Below are 21,902 nucleotides of genomic sequence, written 5' to 3'. Positions count from 1 at the left end.
TTCCCTCCTGCCTGGGCGGTTTGGGCTCCCCCTCTCCCAGTTCCCTAAATCCCCCCGTGGTGGGTGTGAGCGCTCAGCACTGCTCCCTAATTGTCTTGAACCAGTGGTCAAACCCAAGAGCCACAGCTCTGTATCCAGTTCTCTCTCTCAAGGACCATTTAAACACCCAAACTAACACCTCTCATATGAGTGCACGGGAGCGGTGAGCTTCTTAAGGGAGAGCTCCTCCAACAGCGCGCTCCCCAAGGGCAGCTCTGTTCCCGGGGTGTGGGCGCGGAGCTCTCACCCCGCTTGGCCCTGCTTAGCAGGAGACAAGCAACTTTCTCCAGCGTTTACTCTTTGGGGAGTTCACCGGGGATGTTCAGGGTCAGCAGCGAGGCTGGGAGCCAGGCCCGCTGGGAGCTGTCCAAGGGTGGCTCGGACCACCAGGCTTCATTATCACCTGCCGGGACAGGTGGGGCACGTGCATTTCTGGGGCCACCGCACCTCCCGGAGGATGCTGACTGCCACTGTCCAGTTGGAGAACTACCCTGTCCGGGGCACGGAGACCTCTCTGATGCCCCTAGGGTGGTGGGCGTCGGGCCCAGCGCTCCCCGGGGGGGACGGTGACGGGCGTGAGAGTGCCTGGCTCTGGGGGCGGGAGGTCGGGCGGCAGGCGAGGAGGAGGAGGAGGCGGAGGAGAGGAAGTCCCCCGTGGCCACCCCGAGGGGAGGGCGGGAGGACGCCCGCAGGGACTGGGTCAGGAGGCGCGCGGCGGGCCGGGCCGGGCCACTGCGCGCGGGCACCGAGGGGCGCCGAGCGTTGGGCGCGCGCTCCCCGCGGACCCTCGCGGAAGGGGCGTGGGCGGCGCGCGTGTGCGGGGCCGGGGCGGGCGCGCGGCGGTGCGCGCGCGGGAGGCGGCGGCGGCGCGCGGAAGGGGGGGCTGCCCCGGGGCGGCCCCCCCACGTTGGGGCGCTGCGGGCGGCGGCGGCGGCGGGAGCGCGTCCCGTCCGGGTCCCGAGGAGCCGCCGCCGCTCGCCAACATGGCGGACCTGGAGGCCGTGCTGGCCGATGTCAGCTACCTGATGGCCATGGAGAAGAGCAAGGCCACCCCGGCCGCCCGCGCCAGCAAGAAGATCGTCCTGCCCGAGCCCAGGTACCGGCTCCCGGCCCGCGCCGCGCCCCCCGCGCCGCCGCCCCCCGGCCGCCAGCGACCCCCTGCGTCCGGGAGGGTCGGGCGCTCGGCTGCCCTGTCCCCGGCCGGTGACCTGGGGAGCGGGCGCTGCAGGGGCCGGCCTCGTCCTTCCGGTCCCTGAAATGGGGGCATCGGAGGGCTGTTGGGGGGACTCGAGGAAAGAGCGCTCCGAAGTGCCCCGCGCACAGCGAGCGCCCCGGCGTGGGGCTGGGAATGACTTGGTTGGACCAGCTCCATCCCTGTCCCCCTCTCCTCTCCTATCACTGTCCGTCATTCCAGCCCTATCCCTGTGTCTCTCCGTGTTCCACTGCTGTGGTCCCCTCCAGCCCCATCCTTAAGGTCCCCTTCTGCCCCGTGCCTGTCATTCCCTTGAGCTCCATCCTGCTCTTTCCTTCCCTGGTCCGTCCTCTGCTCAGCTCCCTCTGGGCTCTTCAGCTGGGGCGTGCAGGCTTCTTGCCTTTCGTCCCAGGTACTTCAGCTGCTGTTTTCACTGCTTGCCTCCCTGGAAGGTCCATCAGTCCAGGCAGCCTCCTAGGATCTTTTCTCCTCTTCTGTGCCCCCGGAGGGATTTACACCCACTCTGTTTTCTCTTTGGCGCTAAGTGTGTCACCTGAGCTGCCTTTCTCAACTTGCAGATCTCCTGGTGGCACTTTATTAAAAGGTTGAAATGGGATTCACTTAAAAAGGCACATCGAATGGATGCTTCCAGAATGGAGTTTGTTGTTAATTTATCAAAGAAGGACCCCCATTGAATTGGCCAGGGGCTCGGTGAAGTCCATACCAAGTTGCAGTTTTATTTCAAATAATTTATTGCGGATGAACTAGTAAAAACATTTTGCTAGTTCGTGTCATTAGCACTACCCCAGAAAAGATTGCTCATAAGGTTAGTAGTGAGTTTCAAATAATGTATCAAAGCATCAGTGTTGGATTTTTCCTCCTGGCTTCTTTCTTTATTAACATCGTCATGAGTTGTGTAGCTAATGTGGTTCCTTGAAGCAAAGTAGCTCTTGGTGGAATTGATGATAAAAAGAGGAATCTTCTTAATGATGAATTTGAAACCATGCAATTCTGTAAAATCTTAGAATTTAAACCATAGCTGTTCTCCATTTGAAATCATCGGTCCTTCAAGCGTGATACACCCAAGATTGCTTAAATGTTACCTTAACTTAGGAAAAAAAATCTTTTGATGCTAAGTGATCATCAGATTATTTTTTGGCGTTCATTTACAAGCCATATGATATAGAAAATATCAGTTCCTTTGAGTCATTGGTTGTGAAAAAGCCAACTTGTGCAAATGAAGACATGCTTGCTAGATGGTTTTGGTGTGCGTTCCCTCCTTAGCTCATGCCTCTTGTTGGTTTTGTAGTGTGTGCTGTTTTGACAGGCAGTGCCAAGTAGGGGAAATCGGGGAAAAGTGCAGACCTTTCTGGAGTGCTGTGAATTTAACACTCTTTTTCCAGCATTTAACATATCTGAAGCTAATTAAAAATCAATGCTGTTTAAAATTTCTGGCAAATGGGTAACTTAGAGAACAAGAACCCTCAAATCAAACCTAAATTTCATTTGGGGGGGAAAAAAAAACCCTGTACATTTCTATACATGTGGTATAAAAATTCTTAATTTTTTTTTCTCTTGCCTTTCCTACTGCCCCCAAAGGGCATGGAGTCCTAAATAAATAGGGTTTCTATATTTAAAATCAATAAATCTCTACTCATGGGCAGTTTTTTTTTGGTATATTTTTTAGTAATATACTATTACTAAAATTAGGAACTTCTGTTCATTATTTTTTCTTGGTGTTGAACTTAATGTGACTTCTGCTTTTTTAGTACCCCTCTTAAGAATATACTTATGTGCTTAGGGTATTCACTTCCTTGTATGAATGCCTTTGTTTTTTGGTGGTATTCTTTGGTGATGCTTTCTTTTAAAGCAAAATCAGTGACCGTGAGCATGTTTCTTATGGTATTTTAGAATTGAGAAATGTCAACGGGAGAGTAATTTTAGGAAACAACCCTTTAGTAATTGTTATTCTGTTGCTATTTTTTGAATAGACTCTTGAATTAGGCCATTGCAGCCTCTTCGAGAGATTCTAATTTGTTTTGTATTTATCTCAAGGGCTTTGGCTTTAGTTTTGTAATGTAATCATTTAAATAGTAACAGTCACTCCTTGCGCTGGGTTAGGATTCTGTTACATTGAGATTATCAGGTAAAACATCTTGCAAAATTTTCTCTATCGCTGGATGGCAGTAGTCTACCTGGTTGGTTTGGGGGTGGAGGTCTGGGCGATTTCTAGATCCTGTAAGAAAGTTAATTTCATGTTAAAATGCCTCAGCATAATGATTCCAAAGGCTAGTATGATTTCACTCTGTTGGTAAAGGGATACTATTCAAATGTTTTCTGATAAGAATTTCTATTTCATCTTCATTATGGGGTGAGCCATGTGATCACCAGTTTTTGATATTCTTGGAAAAGGTATTTAGGTTTGCACTTACAGCATCTGAATGAGAAATGTACATTTTAACTTGTCATTGGTCTATCACTAGTGATTTTTTATTTCCGGCTAATTATTTGAAGTCACTATAGTATTCTGTGTGCTTTTTTATTTTAGTTACTTCGCCTTTTTCGCAGTTGTAAACAGAAAAGCATCAGAATTAAACAATATCTAGCTGATTTAAATAAAACACTAGGTCCGTAGTCTCCTGCCTATTATGGGAGAATCTAAGATAATGAAACATTCTGCCCAGGGGAGATTGTGCCTCTCCGAGATGGCAAGAGGCAAACATTTTGTTATGTTGACACATTATTCAATTAATGAACCAATCAGTGCAAATCCTGTAAAAGCTGACTATTTGTTTGAATTATATAGCTGCTGTAGTTTGCTGAAATGTTTGTTGAGCTAATGTAGCTGATAATGAGCCTATTGGGAATAGTAACCCGTGACCCATGGACTCGCTGTGCAGGCCCAGTTAAAAGAGGAGCATTTAGATGTGTGTGCCAGTTGTTTAACACCATGTTAGAAAAGAAGCACTTTTATTTAAGTAGGGTCTATTTCACAAGCAAAGGCCCACAAAGGGTCAACATCTTATGCCCTGGAGTGATTAAGACAGCTTCTGCCATAGGCTCTATTACTGTGTTAACCTTTTTCAAACAGAATGAAATTCAGTTGACTTGAAATGACACGGAGTTGAAAGAGGTTGAGTAACATGAACTTCATCTTTCCCCTGGAGTCTCATTTCTGTTTGTCTGGACGTTGACAATTTTGGATCATCTATTGCAAAGCTTGTCCTTTCAAAATAGTCATGCAATATGATGGAAAGATCTGAAAACAACATTTTAAAAATTCTTTATAACTTTCTAGGAGCCCTCTGACCGTCTTTCAGGACATCTTTATGGTACTTATTATATTAATTCAGTACAGAGTCATAGAGTCATTTTTATGAGCCAGGCGTGGGGATGCTATGCTGAACGCAACCACAGCCCTTCCATCAAGGAACTTACAGTCTTGTGTGAAATACACAGAATTGGGTATTTTAAGTGTGCCTGCTTGAACATTCTATTTAACCATGGGCAAACAGCATTGGATGACTTTTATTATTATTTATTCACAGAACATAGAATTAATATAGAACATGTTTGCTAAGTGTTTTACAATAATTTTTAAATGATATCCTTTGAAGAACTATCCAGACATAGTGTGCACAGTAATATGGTAGTTTGTGTCTTTTTATTTGTAAAAGTATCACATGTAATTATTGATCTCGAAAAATGGCAGTTTTCTTCTCTCGTGGAAATGGAGTTTATTCAGTAATTTTCTAACTCTAATCAGTAAGCGATTGGTAGATAACTTGAAATATTCCTCTCTGTTTGGGCTGTAGTTTTCTGTCTCTGCACTCTCCTGTGCCCACAGCCTAACTTTGGACCGAAAAGTCACTGTCGAAGAATGCATAGCCTTTAGGGAGAAAGCGTTCTTTGCTGTTGATAGGAATATTTCTATGTACGAAACAGTGGTAGTGTTCTTGCCTCTTGTTCACTAAGGGACAAACTCAAAATGTAATTTGTTTTGACCTCTCAGTTATTATTTCATTCTTGGTCAAAGTTAATTTGTGCCTGTGACTCGAAGATGCAAGGGCTGTGTGTAGCAGCCAGTTCTTGGAAGTAAATGTTCCAGTGCAATCAATTTTGGACCTAGATTCTGCCCGAGTTGAGCATTGTGAAATGCTTTGAATTGAGAGCCTCTTAGATGTCTTTGAGGTACAGGCAGCCCTGGCTTTTATAGGCAATGTGTTCTTAGAGACAGCCTCTTGAAGTGCTGCCCCAGCGCACTGAACTTGGCTTTGCCAAACATCTCTTTGGACAAGGATGGAAACTATCAGAAGGTGTCAAGGCTCGAGGAAGGGAAGAGCAGGTCTTTTTCAGTCCTTGGGTGGCCAGCAGAAGAGTGAGATGCAAAGCAGTAGCTAGCAGGACGCCCAGGGTCCCCGGGGCTCTGACAAGGGGACGAGAAGTCTAACCTCCGCGAAGCAATAATATAATAACTATCATTAATGGAGAGCTTAGCCTCCGTCAGGCAGTTGGCATAATTAGTTCATTTCTTCCCCACAATAGTTCTACCAGGGGAGGAGCATGAGCCCCATTTTCCAGAAGGAGCAGACACTCAGGGAAGGTCAAGAACTCTGCCCAGGTAACACTTGACAGTGGCCCAGGCAGAAATCAAACCCAGGTTTGCCCCAGCCCAGGGTCTTCCCACCTTGGGGGACAGCCTCACCAAAAATCACTAGCAACCTCCCTGGCCTCTTATCTCGCAAGGAATGGCGGAAACTGTGATACTTTTTTATCTGGGGAGAAATCATCTTGAGGACTGTCCCCACCAGCTGCTAGTCCTGAGAGACTGACAGAGAACAGCTAGTCCTCTGGGACCTGTGAAAACGGTAATTATGACTAAGTGAATAGCAGCTCGCTCCTTATTTCCCAGGAGAAGTGCGAGGGTTAAATGACTGTTCTGTTTAACGCAAGACATACGATCTTGCTGGTGTTAATGAGAAACTGTATAATAGACTGTCTCACTGCCCCCATCGCGCCCCCCAGCCTCCAAACAGGATTTCTACCGCGTTTTTATTTAGAAAAAGGGGCAGCCTGAGCTGTCCCCTCCCTGATATTTTCATTTCTGGGAAAAGAGTAAAAGGGAAAAACGATACTTTTGGCTTTCTTCACCATAAATATCAGTTTCTCGTTCCAATAATGTTCTTTAATAAATTCACTTTAATCATAAAATCACATATATGATTTTAATAAAATTATAATTAAATCTATGATTTTAATAAAATCATACTTACAGATTACCGTAGGTAACAATGAATTCCGTGTGCATGAGTGTCTTCACCTCTCCTTGTTCTCCGGACATTGGCAACCGGGAAATGGAAATAATTAATTTGGCAGCTTTTACTCTATTATTGTGAAATCATTTGTTTGGTTAGTAATCTGCATGCTAATGGGGCTGGATACCCCCTCTAACCCCACACACCCCCAACTGCCTCTGCTTCTCCTATTTCTCACCTCTTTATTCTTCTATTTCTATTTTTATCATTGATTAGAAGTTAGACCCCACCCCCAGCCCCCTGGGCCTTTTTTGATTGTTATATGGGTCTAAAATGCAGAAGAAGTAATAACTTGGCTCTTCACATCCTGTAAATGTTTCTTCTAATTTTGGAAGCCTTCTTTTGGGTCATCTGTGCTTCAGCTGGTGCATAAGCATATTTTAATACTTTCTATGTAGGACGTTGTAGAAGGAGCCCATAGAGAATACAGCGAAAATGTTTTTGCAGCTCAGATATTTTATGATTGGTGGTTGGTGCAGGTCAGCCTTGACCCCGCCTTGGACCTGCACTCTTATCTGCCACCCCTTCCTCCTCCCAGGATCTCAGGAGCAGGAAAAGGTGATTATATGAAAGTAGCCAGCCCAGACCTCCATTCCTAGTGCACTAGGAGGTCAGCCGTCATTGCTGGCCCCCTCATTTTTCTGTGCCGTCCCCGCTACCTGCCACACTGTAGTAAAAGAAGGTTCCAGATAGGAACCAGGACGTGAGGATCTGATTCCAGTGGCAACTTGCCATAGGACTTGGTTAGTCACTTGAATTCACTGTGTTCAGTGTCTCCATCTGTAAAACATAATACTTATTCATTTCTGATCATGAAATTCCCAATAAAAATCTCTGTCTCATGAGAATTTTCTATCCATACATTTGTAAATAGCAGAGAACATTAAAAATTACTCATTGAATTTCAGACACAGATAACTCAAGAAAAAAAGTTTGGAAGAGATCTTAAAAGACATGATTTTTTTTTTTTAGTTTACACCATAGAGTTATTATTGTTGGGATTATATTAATATATAGTATGAGATGTAAGTAAACTGTAACAATGTATGCAATAGTAGCAGATATAAGGCAGTTTTATAAGGAGACCCTGTGCTGTGTGCTCTGAGGAAGAGGCAATAGGTCAGGGAGGGAGGGAGGACTTCTGAAAAGTTGTGTTGTCGACCTGGATCAGAGAAGAGCAAATCTTGATACTTAGACCCGTAAGTAGATGAAATTCCCAGATTTCTCAGTTTTCTTCCTCTGGCTGGTTATCGTGGCACTGTGTGTCTAGAACCTTTTACACATGATGCTTCACTCAGTTCCTTTTTCCTTTCCCTCCTTCCCTCCCTTCCTTCCCTCCCTTCTTTTGTCCATCCATCTATCCATCCAGTAGGCCCTCATATCAGTGTATCAGAGTTCATGAACATGCTGCTTAAATATGTATAACCAGGCAATTAAGAGAGTTGACTCATTCTTTAGAGGTTTTTGCTTTGGTAAATTGAACCAACAATCCTAGTCTGAAAGCAGCTGGCTTCGGTGTAGTGAGCATAAGGTGCTGCATTCTAGTCTTCCTTAGCCATTAACAGGTTGCATATTGATAACATGGAATTGTAGCATCTCATGTCCGAAAAGATCTTGGAAAGCATCCAATCTAGTCGTGCATTGGGTGACGTCGATGGGTGACTTCCCTCTCTAATATCCAGCCAGGGCATCTTTGATGAGCATCTTTGGAAACTCTTTGGAGTCAGAAAGCTCTCTTGCAATGCATTCTGTGCACTGATCTCTTACTATCCCTCTGTGGTCATGCAAAACAAATTCAGTTCCTCCCAGATGTGGCAGATCTTGGAATGTTTGAAGGTAGCTCCCCTAGCCTGTGGTGGCTTTTCTAGGAGGCTGTCCCCAGCTCCTTTAGTCTGTCCTCATTGTCTGCTGAACTGCGTGCCTGGCTCTGTGTAGTCTATGCTCTTTAGCCCGAACATCGCGAAGCTAAGTAAGTGTCAGCATTTATGAAGACCAAAAAGATATCTGTAAAATTATCGTAATTAGTTTCATAATGCTAAAAGTAGTAATAAATTCTATTTCAAGTGTATGGCTGAGTCCCTCTGAAGTTCCATTTTAGGGAGAAATGTTTTGGTTCCCTGAATGACTTAAAATTGCTTACACCAGTTTGACCAGGAAATGACTGTTTCCATTAGGATTTGTTAGCTGGGTACGGGTGACATGTATTCTGACAATAGCAGCCATTGCTGAGTGCTAAAGAAGTACGAAGCACTGTATAGGTCCTAGATAATTATGGGCTAAAATATTTTAGGAAGAAAATGAGCTTTTAATTATGCTGAAAAAGTCATCTTCTGAGGATGTTAAGGGGGCAGGTTGCATATATTCAAAAACATAAAACCCCATTAGCTAGAGAAGACAGCAAGTGTCTTTAATGTCTGCAATAAAACTTCCTTAAATAATATTCTCTTAGTATTTGTGCTCTGTGGGATACATTAGTCCATTGATCTTTATTATCTAGATAATTATAAGTCTGGTTATATTTTCAGGTTATTTCTTCTACATTTTCTGTATCTGTATTGCCTTCGATAAGGGTTTAAGTTAAAAATGAACTAAAAGCTACACGGAATGGCATTTACACAGCTGTTGAATATTGCAGACTTTCTGTTTGCTTTGTGAATGTCTAAGGCTGTGATGGTATTTCGGATATAACTTTTTAAAAAAAAAAATGAGGTGTTTGGTGGTGGTGGGAGTGGGGGTGGTCTTTACTCCACTTAGAATGGAACTAATCCTAAGGGGTAAGGTTGAGGGACTTTAATGTACATCTTTAGCCTGTTCCTAGTTTTTTCAACTAAATTTCTGTTTCTTTTCTTATGATACCCTGGGATAAATCTTGTCATGACAACAGTAAGTATAGAATAGAGTGCTAAGTTTTTGTGCTATCTTTTGTGTTCCATTTTGGACCTGCTTCTTTCTGTTTTGTTTCCAGTGGCAATGGAGGGTTTTTGCGGACAGGGATTTCTTAGGGTTTAATCATTCACTTGATTGGCTTTTTTTTTTCTTTCCACGTGGAAAATTAGCCACTAGCTCCACTTTAAATAAAAGTGATCTACTTGATACTGGATTGACGTTTTAAATTATTTAAAAAATTCAGGTTACTTGGCCAGGCACGGTGGCTCACATCTGAAATCCTAGCACTTTGGGAGGCCAAGGCGAAAGGATTGCTTGAGGCCAGGAGTTCGAGACTAGCTTAAGCAACACAGTGAGACCCCCATCTCTACAAAAAAAAAAAAAAAGAAAAATTAGCTGGGCATCGTGGCACAACGCCTGTAGTCCCAGCTACCTGGGAGGCTGAAACAGGAGGATTGCTTGAGCCCAGGAGTTTGAGGTTGCTGTGAGCTAGGATGACGCCACTGCACTCTAGCCTGGGCTGTAGAGTGAGACTCTGTCTAAAAAAAAAATTCAGGTTACTCTACAAGAAAAGCTTATTTTGGTGGAAACTCCTTTCATCTTGTGACTATCTGGGATAGCATATATGATGGTGGAACAGATTGAAAAAGCAAGACAAGTTTGAAGTGCCTCAGTGGTTGTAGCCTGTTAAAACTCTCTTTCCCTTATTCTCAGGAAAAAACGCTCTGGAACTGGTGTGTAAATTGGGTTAGTATTGAAATGATCTTGATGAGAGGCTGACTTGTGGACTTCTCATTTAGGTCTGTATGTATACTTCTTAACTTGTTACACCCAGAGATGACTGACGATAATTTAGTTCATGTTTGTGCCACAGACTTGAATTTAGAGTTTTAAAAAACCCCACCAATACTTGTATATAGTGCCTACTATAATAGTTTTACACGTATTAACTTTTTTAAGATTTTACAATTATCCTTTGTAGTAGGTAGAAATTCTAAAAAGAAAAACAAAATTACTCTAGATATGTCCATGCGGAGATGTTGAGAGGTGTATTTTATCTATTTGGGAAAAACTGGCTCTCTCCTTAGACATTTGCATCTTTGCTGTGGTCCAGGGAGTGGCTCTCAGCCTTGCAGACTCAGAAACTAGATTTTAGCGCTGTGGTGAGCATCTGTCTATTGTGCAACTCATGTGACCAGCAAAGTCTGCCCGGCTAATCCATTCTCTTCTTACTTTTATTTTATTTTTTTTCTTTTCTTTCTGGTAGAGACAGGGTCTCCCTCTTGCTCAGGCTACTCTCAAACTCCTGAGCTCAAGTAGTGCTCCCACCTTGACCTCCCAGAGTGCTAGGATTATGGGCGTGAGCCACCGCGTGAGGCTCCCACTAACTCTCTTACATAGTAGATTTGCAAAGCCAAAGTACACCTAGAATGTCGAATTTGCTGCTTTACATTAAACCCTAACTCTCGCAGGAGCCTAGGTGCTCAGCGTCTATGTGGCTGGATCTTTCTCCCTTGTGGGTTGCCCTCATGGGACACGAAGTGACCATTAGAAGGTGGTGTCGTGAGCACAAGCTCATGGTCGGATTGTTACAGCATCTGTCTCTGCAGGTCCGGTAGTTGGGGCTGAGCCATCGCTTCGTAGGGGTGGCTTATATTGAATGTAGAACACTTGAAATCTCAACTTCTCTTTCCGTATTTCCATGTTTCCTGTTCTAATTGGCTCTCTGTTCTAATTCCAGGCCTCCACTGCATTTAATAATACAGTCAATGAAACCACCAACAAGGTCGCCCGGTCAGGAACCTTTGGCATTTCTCTGCCCTTTGTGTTATGTATTGATTTAAAGTTTTTATTCTCACAAGGGAAGCATTTTTCTTCTTTTAGAGATTTTTGGAAATGGCTCCATAGTACTCATCATCCTGTTTTAGAAGGAGGCAGTTCAGGTTCAGAGAGAAGTTAATTGCTCAAGGTCATACTGATAACCAGGAACACAGCTGAGCCTCGAACCCAGGTCTTCTGATTCCAAATTTGGTGCATTTTAATAAAAACTGCAGACTGTATCTTGCCAGGTGTTGGATAGAGGAACATTGTCAATTTCAGACATTAGTAATGCAGTTTGAAAATGCATTGTAGGCCGGGTGCAGTGGCTCACGTCTATAATCCTGGCACTCTGGGAGGCCAAGGCAGGCGGATCATTTGAGCTCAGGAGTTTGACACCAGCCTGAGCAAGAGCGAGATCCCCGTCTCTACTAAAAAATAGAAAGAAATTAGCTGGATAACTTAAAATATATAGAAAAAATTAGCCGGGCATGGTGGCGCGTGCCTGTAGTCCCAGCTACTCGGGAGGCTGAGGCAGGAGGATTGCCTTAGCCCAGGAGTTTGAGGTTGCTGTGAGCTAGGCTGACGCCACGGCACTGTAGCCCACGCAACAGAGTGAGACTCTGTCTCAAAAAAATAAAAAAAAATTAAAAAAATGAAAATGCATTGTATTCATTCAGTAAAAGTTGTCAACGGCACCTCTGAGGAGGTGCTCCAGTGACATAATTTCCCTGGGCACTGTGGCTTCATAATAAATATATCAATAATTCCTCAGAAGATGTCATAGATTTCATGTTAAATAATAGGATAATTATTAATAATGATGGCAGTGTTATAACTTGAGAAAAGCTACATGTCAAGAGTTTTTAATGTTTTCTTACCGCAAATATCTTTTTTGTGTGTGATTTCAGATGCATCCTTATTTTAAAAAAAACAAAATTAAACTTCACCTCTATCCTCGTCAATAGGTAAATGAGTACTCTGGACTTGAGCTTACGTGTCAGTGTTCTGGATACATGTTAGCAGTCCATTCTAAAGTGTGATAGAAAATTAATGAAACACATTGCATATTTAACCTTTATGCAGACAGGTTGTTGAAGTCACACTGGGATGGAATTCTGTTTGTCAGGAATACATCAGTGAATCCATTTAGACTTGCCTTCATCTAGTAATACCTGATGAGCTTTTCCTTGTCAGTAATGCCTGGCTCCGTCTCTGCCTTTTTTTTTATTTTTATTTTTTTATTTTTTTTGAGACAGAGTCTCACTGTGTTGCCCGGGCTAGAGTGCCGTGGCATCAGCCTAGCTCACAGCAACTTCAAACTCCTGGGCTCAAGCGATCCTCCTGCCTTAGTCTCCCGAGTAGCTGGGACTACAGGCATGCGCCACCATGCCCGGCTAGATTTTTCTATATATTTTTAGTTGTCCAATTAATTTCTTTCTATTTTTAGTAGAGACGGGGTCTTGCTCTTGCTCAGGCTGGTTTCGAACTCCTGAGCTCAAACAATCCGCCCGCCTCGGCCTCCCAGAGTGCTAGGATTACAGGCGTGAGCCACTGCGCCCGGCCCGTCTCTGTCTTTTGAATTGCTGCATGGTGTGTCTGCACTGTTATCTTCTTAACCCTGTGTTTATAATCACAAGTGCTATTGCAGTGAACATTCTTACATTTATATCTTTGAGCCTGTGTATGAGCCTTTCACGAGGATAGATACCTAGAAATAAGTAAGATTTGGGCATTTTCAGTTTTGCTAGATGACGACAAATTGTCCTCTATATTTTAAAAATAAATAGAGCTGCAAAGAAATTTTAAACTTTGTGTAGAAGTCTTACTGTTAGCAGTATCGTTATTGTTAGTTTGAAGTAATTTCATAGAAACAATTATTTTACATAGACTATATAGATATAGTTGGGTAAAACAAAAAAGAATGATGTTATTGCTGGTAAGAACCAAGATTTTAAATGTAAATGAAGAGATACATGTGTACAAGCTAAGAGTTAGGTAAAAACCTGGTCAGGTTTGATTTGAATTGGAAAGTCATTTGAAATTCATGATTTTTTTTGTTTGTTTTCAAACATATGTATTTATCAACCCCAGCCATTGAAAAGTCCAAGAAACAATTGCAGCCCTTGTACAACTGCACCTGACTCCAGGTATGGGCAGGGCCTGGGCGAGATGAGCCTGGAACTTCTGTTATTTGTTGTATCAGAAGACAAAGGAGCCATCCAAGAGCTGAGATGGGTACCATGTCTAACAAACGCGGAGGCCGGAAGGAGGGGTTCCCACTGGCCAAAGGCAGGACACTTTGAGCATCAGAAGAATATGACTGCAATTGATTAAAATTCTCTGAACGTATACAAACCCATTATGGTGGGCAGAATAATGGCCCCCTGAAATGTCCACATCTTAATTCCCAGAACTATGAATATATGTTACATGGCAAGAGGGTATTAAGGCTGCAGATGAAATTAAGGCAGCTAATGTGCTGAGTGGATGATAAAGAGATTGTCTTGCATTATCTGGGGGGAACCCACTGTTGTTGCCAGGGAGTCAGGAGAGTGTGTCAGGGTGATGCAGTGTGAGAATTGGTTGAGACCAGCCACTGCTGGCTCTGAAGATGGAAGGATGGAGGAAGGGGCCGTGGACCAAGGAATGTGGTCAGCCTCTAGACTCCAGAAATGGCAAGATAATGGACTCTCCCTCGGAACCACCATAAAGGCATGCAGCCCAGCTGACACTTTGACCATAGCCTAGTGAGATCCATTTCTGACTTCTGACCTACAGATCTGTAAGATAATAAATTTCCATTTTTTTAAGCCATCACATTTGCGTTCATTTATTACAGCAGCAATAACAAGCTAAGACATTCATGCTATGCGAAAAGAGAGATTCCCCAAGCAAAACAGAGCAAAACACCTTATTGATCGCCACCAGCAGTCAAACTTACTCCTCTGTCTCTGAAAAGCAATAATTAAAAAGGGAAAGAATTCAGCATTTATCTTGCTTTCCTGTACCAACTACGTTTTAGGGTAATCAGAAGCCCTAGTCAACAGGAGAGATTCTTTACTCGAAAATTGCAGCAAATGAATATGGAAGGAAGGGTGGGGTTTTAAAAGCATCAGCATTTTGCAATTCTGAATGAAAGTATTGATTTAGGCAAAGATCATCAACATATAAAATGACTAAATGAAAGATTGATGGGGAATTTCAAATGGAGAAATCAAACTGTCACCAACTGAATTTTCTACATGATTTTCGCATCACTAGGATGAGGTAACTATGTGCCTCCTCATGTGAGGTGATATGGAGTGCCAAGACCCTCGGAAAGTGTCCCTGCCGCCGGATGGTGGGCTCGAATATAGTCAGGTCCGCTGAGCTCACTTTTGGTTTGTAGGGAATACGGAGCTAGAGGAACAAGCTAAATGACCCCGCGAGGAGGCGAACAGACAAATCCAGAGTGGGGACATCCTCCAGGACTGTTGCCTTGGTTTCCTCAGTAAGTCACTGAAGATAAAAGATGGGGGGTGGGGAGAGTGGGGAGCTCTGGATTACCACAGATCTAAGAGCTTTCAGAATCAAATGAGTGTGTGGGTCTTGATTAGGTCCTGACTCAAACCCACCAGCTGTACAAAGTCATGGAAATGGGATTCGAGACTGGGTATTGGATCTTCAGGAATTACTGCTGTTTCCAGGGTGATTAGAAACTGATCATAGATTGTGTTCATCTAAGGAAAATGTCCATCATTTTTAGAAGTGTAAACTGAAGTAGTAAGGGTAAAATGACATGTGATCTGACATCGGCTTTAAAATGCTTTACCAAATGAAGGCTGGGCGTGGGTAGACGTAGCGGATGCCACCCTGATAAGTACTACTGAGGAGCGAGTGATGGGTTATGGGGCTTACTATGTACTCTTTTTCATGTTTGAAAATTTTTACAGTAATTTTTGAAAACAGTGGAGTAGGTGGCTAGGTGTGAAGACCACAGCTATGTTCCTGCAGGGGCAATGGAAACCTCACTTGCCCCGCTGTCATGTGTGAGAGCACTGGTGACTTAGGGTTACATTCACAGATAAGAAATGTACTGCGTCTCAGACAGCTTGGACTGAAGGGAGGAGGATGTATTTTTTGGAAACTGCGTTAGATGACTCAAAAAGAGGCTTCGTGAAAGTGATTACAGAGATGTGGGTAGAGTTTTAATAAGCTCATTTGCAACTAAAGAGTCCTGACTAATCTAAGTAGAGTGGACTGATTGACAACCTCTTGACCTGAAGACTTGCCACAGAAAGATGAGAAAAAAAATGCAAGAAGGCTATTCAAGGGCAAGAGCGTAGTAAGAAATCATATTTCAGAAAACTATACCCATTTTCTTCCTGAGTACAAAAGACTTCACTGAACTTCATTCGGGTCATGAATGTCTATTCGATCATAGCTCTGATGTTTAAACTTAGCAGAAAAAAAACTAATAAGCCATGGTGTTTAAGATGATCTATCCTCTCAGCTTACTTGCCATACAAGCCTAATGAAACTTTGCAATGCAATTCTCTCTTATTAAAATTACTTTAACAGCTTTCTATTTTTAAATCACATGAATATTAATTTGTCAAAACATTTCAAAATAATTATTTTAAAATAAGTGTTTCCTAACGTGTTGCTCTAAGACGGGCCTCACTAAGTAATTACCAACAAGATTAGTATGGAGAAAACCAAAATTTCATTAAGAGAAGCAAGAGAATCTGAATAAATGGAGAGCCATAACATATTCCTAGATAGGAAGACTCAATATTGTGAAGATGTCAGTTTTCTTCAAATTAACGTGTAAACTCAAGATCAGGATCCAAACGAGAATCCATCCAAATGAGAATTTTAAAGAACCTCACAAGCAGGAAGGAGGATCGCTTGAGCCCAGGAGTTCGGGGCTGCAGTGAGCTGTAATCACACCTCCGCACTCCAGCCTGGGCGACAGAGCAAGACCCTGTCTGTAAGAAAGCAAAATAGACAAAAATAAGCTTATCCTTATTCATCTGTAAGAGAAAATGGGCAAAAATACCCAATAGACTTTTGAAAAAGTAAAACAGTGAGGATCTGCTCTACCAAATTAAAAAAATGTTGCTTTAGTGTTTAAAATAGTGTAAATATTCATACATGCACGTGTATATTAATACATAGGAATTTGGTTTACTTACGAATACAGGTGGCATTTTGAGTTGAGGAGGAAAAGTGGTGTGTGATCGCTGGCTATCAAAGTTACAATCTATACCCATTGTGCACAGAAGTAAATCCCAGGTGTTTACTGAGATAAAAATATTAAAAACAGAAGAAGGTAAGGGAATACATTTTTATCACTCTGGAGTACAGAGGGCTTTCCTAAGTGACCCCCAAACCTGGAAACCATGAAGGAGGAGATTAACGAGTGTGATGACACAAATGAAAAGTCCTCAAGTGACAAAGGTGTCATATACCAGATCGAAAGACAAGTAGTATTAATAGAAAAATCATACTGAATGATCTCCCGTGGATCACATTTTAGTTTGTAAATCTGTTTGCTTAGATAGCGCTAGTTTACTGAAATCCCAGACTGTCTCACGTTGTCCTAGGGAGGAGAGGGGTTAGGAGGCCGGGACTGTGTTTGGGTGTCCAGAAACTATGGCAATTTGCATCAAATGAGTTGACATTTTTGCGAGTCGCAATTTCATCTGTCAGTCATTGGGAAGGAAGCGTTTGCTTTAAAAAGGCCATGAAAAGCTGGACGTTAATTTCATGGGTGGTAATTTAGGAATTCTTCTCACATAGTTACAAAAATAAGTGAGTCCAAAAGTGGAGGATATTTGTGGCCTGGCATTTTTTTTTTTTTTTTTATTTAGTTGCTGTTGTCCTGTGTCCATTTTGTTTGATTATTTGGTGCAAGCTAACAGGACTTCCAAGGTCCTTCCCGAGAGGTCCCGTTGCTTCTCCTCCCTCCACGCCTGCCAGTTGCCCCTTAGATTCCGCAGCTCGGCCGTATTGGGCTGTGGCCCCTGCTGTTGCCCCTGTGGAAGCAGACCCATCACATGTCATGTTGCACTGGGACCGCTTGTGTCCTCCACGGGCTCCTGCAAGGCAGGGAATGGGTGGCATTCACTTTATTCCTAGAGTAAAGCACACAGTCTTGCTCATGGTAAGAATGTATTAATAGTACATATCTTTTGAATGAATGAATGGCCAAATGAACAGATGAATGAATGATCTTTTCCTTTCCTTCCCAAAGAATATATGTATCTAATATCCTATATTAGATATAGCGAATATCCAAAATATTTCACTTTTTTCTTTACTTTTTTTGAGACAGAGTCTCACTCTATTGCCCTAGCTAAAGTGCCATGGCATCATCATAGCTCACTGCAACCTCCAGCTCCTGGGCTCAAGTGATCCTCCTGCCTCAGCCTTCCGAGTAGCTGACACTATAGGCATGCACCAACCTGCCCTGCTCATTTTTTAAAAAAAAATTTTTTGTGGAGATGGGGTCTTGCTGTGTTGCTCAGGCTGGCAAAGTATTTAACTCTTTAGAGAGAGCTGTGACAAAGATTTGATTCTTCAAATGGTATGAGATCAGAAATTCTTGAATTCATTTGAATGTGCAAAAAATACTGTGTAGGTTATAACATTATTTTTAACTCCAAATTTGGACAGATTTGGCATTATGGCTTTTTAAAAAACTATGGAAAATAGTTTTCTCTAAACAATGTTAGGGTAGCTTGTGCAAGAAAAATGCTAGCTGAGAAAAACTAATGATTTATCATTGAGTAATGAAACTGGAATCAACTGGGGGCAGAGGTAGGAAGGTGGTAAAAGCCTAAAGTCTTTGGGAGAACTGTTTCTGAAGATTTTCGTTCGTCTGGAAGAACAGCTTTGAAGTCTTTGCAGCTATATGGTAGTTCCGCCTCATCTGTGGCTTCGCTTTTCAGGGTTTGTTACCTGCGGTCAGCTGAGGTCTGAAAATATTGAATGGGAAGTTTCAGAAATAAACAGTTCGTAAGTTTTAATTGAGTTTTAAATGCTGTTCTGAATATCGTGGTGAAATCTCGCGCCATCCCTCCTGGGGCGCAAATCCACACTGCAGGTGCTACCAGCCCGCCAGTCACTTAGCAGCTGGCTCGGTCATCAGAGCGACTGTGACCCTGATTTCAGTTCATGGTGGCCCCGAAGGGCAAGGGCAGTGATGCTGGCAGTTCGAATATGCCAAAGGGAAGCTTTACAGTGCTTCCTGTAAGTGAAAAGGTGAAAGTTCTCAAGTTAAGGAAAGACCAAAAAAAAAAAAAAAATTGTATGCTGATGTTGCTAAAATCTATGGTAAGAATAAATCTTCTTTCTGTGGAATTGTGAACAGTATTTGTTACAGTTGTTCTAGTTCTTATTAGTTCCTGTCGTTAATCTCTTACTCTGCCTAAATTATAAATTAAATTTTATCATGGGTATGTACAGGAAAAAACAATGTATATAGGGTTTGGCACTCTGTGCAGTTTCAGACTCCACTGGGGGTCTGGGAACAGATCCCCGTGGATGAGGGGCCCACTATAGAAGGCCAGATTTGCAATCTGGTTTTTCTGGTCTTGAATTTCCTTTTTAGACCAAGAAGGTTTGAGAAACCTAGACAAAAGGAAACTCCATGCCCTTTCATTGGAATTGAAAAGCCATCTCTATTTGTTAGAGCATGGCCTAAGCTGGTGTAACAAAGACCACAAAACACAATGGCCCAAAGCCCAGGCCACACCGCAGATAAGTTACATCAGAATCTCGGTGGAGGGGGCTAAGCACCAATATTTTAAAGTATCTTCCCAGGTGATCCTGGCGTGTAGCTGAGCTTGGGAACCACTGGTCCAGAGACATTCTGAACTGACGAGAGAGGGAGTTAGCTGCGCAAGGCAAGGCCACCCCTGCGCTTGCACGTTGGCTCCGCCACCCCCACTGCGGGGCTTCTGCCCCGTAGCCCAGGCAGGTGTTTCGGTTACTGCCATTTCTCAGTCAGAAGGAGGAGGAAGTGATGGGGAAGTATTATAGCAGACATCACTTCTCTGCAGATGCCACTGGGGGCTGGGTCATGTGACTATCTAGCTGCAAGAGAGGCTGGGAAATGTGATATTAATTTGGGTGGCCACTGCCCTGCTAATTCTTGAAGCGGAATGGTTTCCATTACTGACAGGTAGAAGGGTATAGTGGCTATCATACCGTGCATTAATTAGAACTGAATTTATTATCAGTTGTCAATTACCAACTCTAAAACTCGCAACAGAGTTCAGTTGATCTCATATATGTAATTATGTACATATGAGAGAGTTATATACACACGTGTTCACATCATGGGCTAGACGTAAAGGCTCGGCGGAGGCTTGTAGTTTTTAGTTTACATTAATTTTAAAGTCCCTAACTGCTCTTTCTTTCATGGTCATTTATAAGAGTGTTGAAGAGTGACAACACTGCTGTTGGTTGTCTTTTTCATTTCTTTGGGCTCCCTTGATGCAAGCTGTTTAGAGGTGCAGAAAAGCAATTTTAGACAAGGCATATTCCGGTGGTGTCAGTTGACATCCTGGGTCACCACACCAAGGTTGTTACCATTCTAAAAAAAAGTGAAGATTAAATAGAAATATTGTTTTGGTAGAGGATCACATTTTCAAGAGTCCCTCTTTTCATTAGCTCACTAGATACACCCTTAATTGTAGAACCAATTCTTTTTTTTTTTTTTTTTTTTGAGACAGAGTCTCACTCTCTTGCCTGGTCTAGAGTGCCGTGGATCAGCCTAGCTCACAGCAACCTCAAACTCCTGGGCTCAAGCGATCCTCTTGCCTCAGCCTCCCAGGTAGCTGGGACTACAGGCACGTGCCACTGTGTCTGACTAAATGTTTCTATTTTTAGTTGTTTTTGACTAATTTCTTTCTATTTATAGTAGAGATGGGATCTCGCTCTTGCTCAGGCTGGTCTTGAACTCCTGAGCTCAAGCAATCCTCCCACCTCGGCCTACCAGAGTGCTAGGATTACAGGCATGAGCCACTGTGCCCGGCCTAGAACCAATTCTTAGGTATAAATTTAGTATTAGTGAATAAGTCTAATTCATCTTTCTACATTCTTGTGACCAGAATACTTCCAGACCCATGGGTCCTTAGCAAATATTAACTGACTTGAGTATGCTTATATCAGTTTGTGGAATTTACTTAGAAAAGCGATACTTATTCATTCGCTCCTTTGTGGACATTTCACAGTGACATGTTGAGTCCTTTGGGGTGCTGCGGAGTGGAAGGTGGGGGACTGAGTACCAGGACGATTGCCAATGTCCCTCGGGCATTCGTTCACAAGTGTAGAGGGCGACACAGAGATGTTAATCATTACAGTCCGTTATAGGGGATGATACCACAGTGACAGTGACAAGGGGAACAGAAGCCGGAGGGAGGGCTCACCTCTGAAGAGTCGAGGATGAGTCCGTAGTGTTGGTGACCCCTGAACTGGATCGCGGAGGATGAATAGGAGATTTCCATGTGAAAAAAAAAAAAAGAAGGCATTAGAGGGAATGTCGTTTACAGAATGACTGAGCAATGAAAGAGCCTGTTTCTTTTATGGAAAATAAAATATCAAGCATGGCTGCAACTCGAGAAAGACAACTGCAAGCCGTGGTTGCTGCAGCCCCTTTGGAAGTGCCCCCTGCAGCGTGCTAAGGAGTTTAGACACTGGGTAAAATGAGAGGCCCTTGGAATCTTTCAAATGAGATAATTACATGGTCAGATTTATATTTTAGGAAAATGACTCTCGGAGACAAGGAGCGGGCTGCGGCCCCTCCCACATGAGTGTCTCTGCCTCTAGTCTCTCTGCTAATGTTTGCTTGAGATAGACGACAACACAACTGCACAACACAGCTGCTTCTGTGTTATTGCTGATTTTAAAGGGTTTTGATAAAAAGGTGAATGGGTTCTGAAATGATCATTGTAACCAATTTAAAGAGATGGCTTACATTTTGAAATTTTAGTATCTTTGATTAGGTAAACTGATAATCCCCTAAATTTATTCATCCTTCAAATAGTGTCTGTTCCAGGATGACTTTTGTGTATGACTGTTTCTTGGGCCAGTGACATTCGAATGTATTTAATGTCACTTTAATATTCATTTATATATTGCAAAGAAAAAGCCATTAAAAACAGAATGTAGACTGTCAAAATATTGTAGGAAAAACACAAAGGAACTTAAATTCACATTTAGCTTAATTGGGTCGTGATCTTCTGAATGTAGTTTGTCCTGTGCTGAATTGCTTAATAATATGCAAATTATATATGAGAGTTTTTTCCCAAAGATTTGGGAAACTGAGGAAACTTGGGAAGAGTTGACATGAAACAGTAAAAGATACTTTTACAGACTGCTTCGGAATCTGTCTGGTGAGGTTTGGTGGTTTTAAATCTAGAGGTGAACTTTTTATTGCGCCTTTGGATAATGTAGCTCTGTTCTGGGTGCTTGACGAGTAGTTTGTAGAAAATATTTAGTAACTACATGTGAAAAAAAATAGTTTCTTTTCGGGGGAGTTGAATCTTGGTATGACTGCTTGGTCATCTTATCTTAAAAAAAAAATCTGCCTTTTGGGTTTCTCGGTGGCCAATAATGGTAAGAGCTCTCATTTGCATGCTGGTTGTGGTTTAAACAGC

General features: G+C 42.9%; 1 protein-coding gene across 1 annotated transcript in view; it reads left to right on the top strand.

Moving 5' to 3' along the window:
* Positions 1–1,022: 1,022 nt before the first annotated feature.
* ADRBK2 (adrenergic, beta, receptor kinase 2) overlaps positions 1,023–21,902 on the top strand; it is a 131,017-nt gene continuing 110,137 nt past the window's right edge. Inside the window, exon 1 of the mRNA XM_012644104.1 lies at positions 1,023–1,135. Within this exon, the coding sequence (XP_012499558.1) occupies positions 1,023–1,135 (113 nt within the window). The remainder of the gene's footprint in view (positions 1,136–21,902) is intronic.

The sequence above is a fragment of the Propithecus coquereli genome, unplaced genomic scaffold (genome assembly GCF_000956105.1).
Source record: "Propithecus coquereli isolate 6110/MARCELLA unplaced genomic scaffold, Pcoq_1.0 Scaffold206, whole genome shotgun sequence".
NCBI lineage: Eukaryota > Metazoa > Chordata > Mammalia > Primates > Indriidae > Propithecus > Propithecus coquereli.
This window is presented reverse-complemented; position numbering and strand designations above follow the sequence as displayed.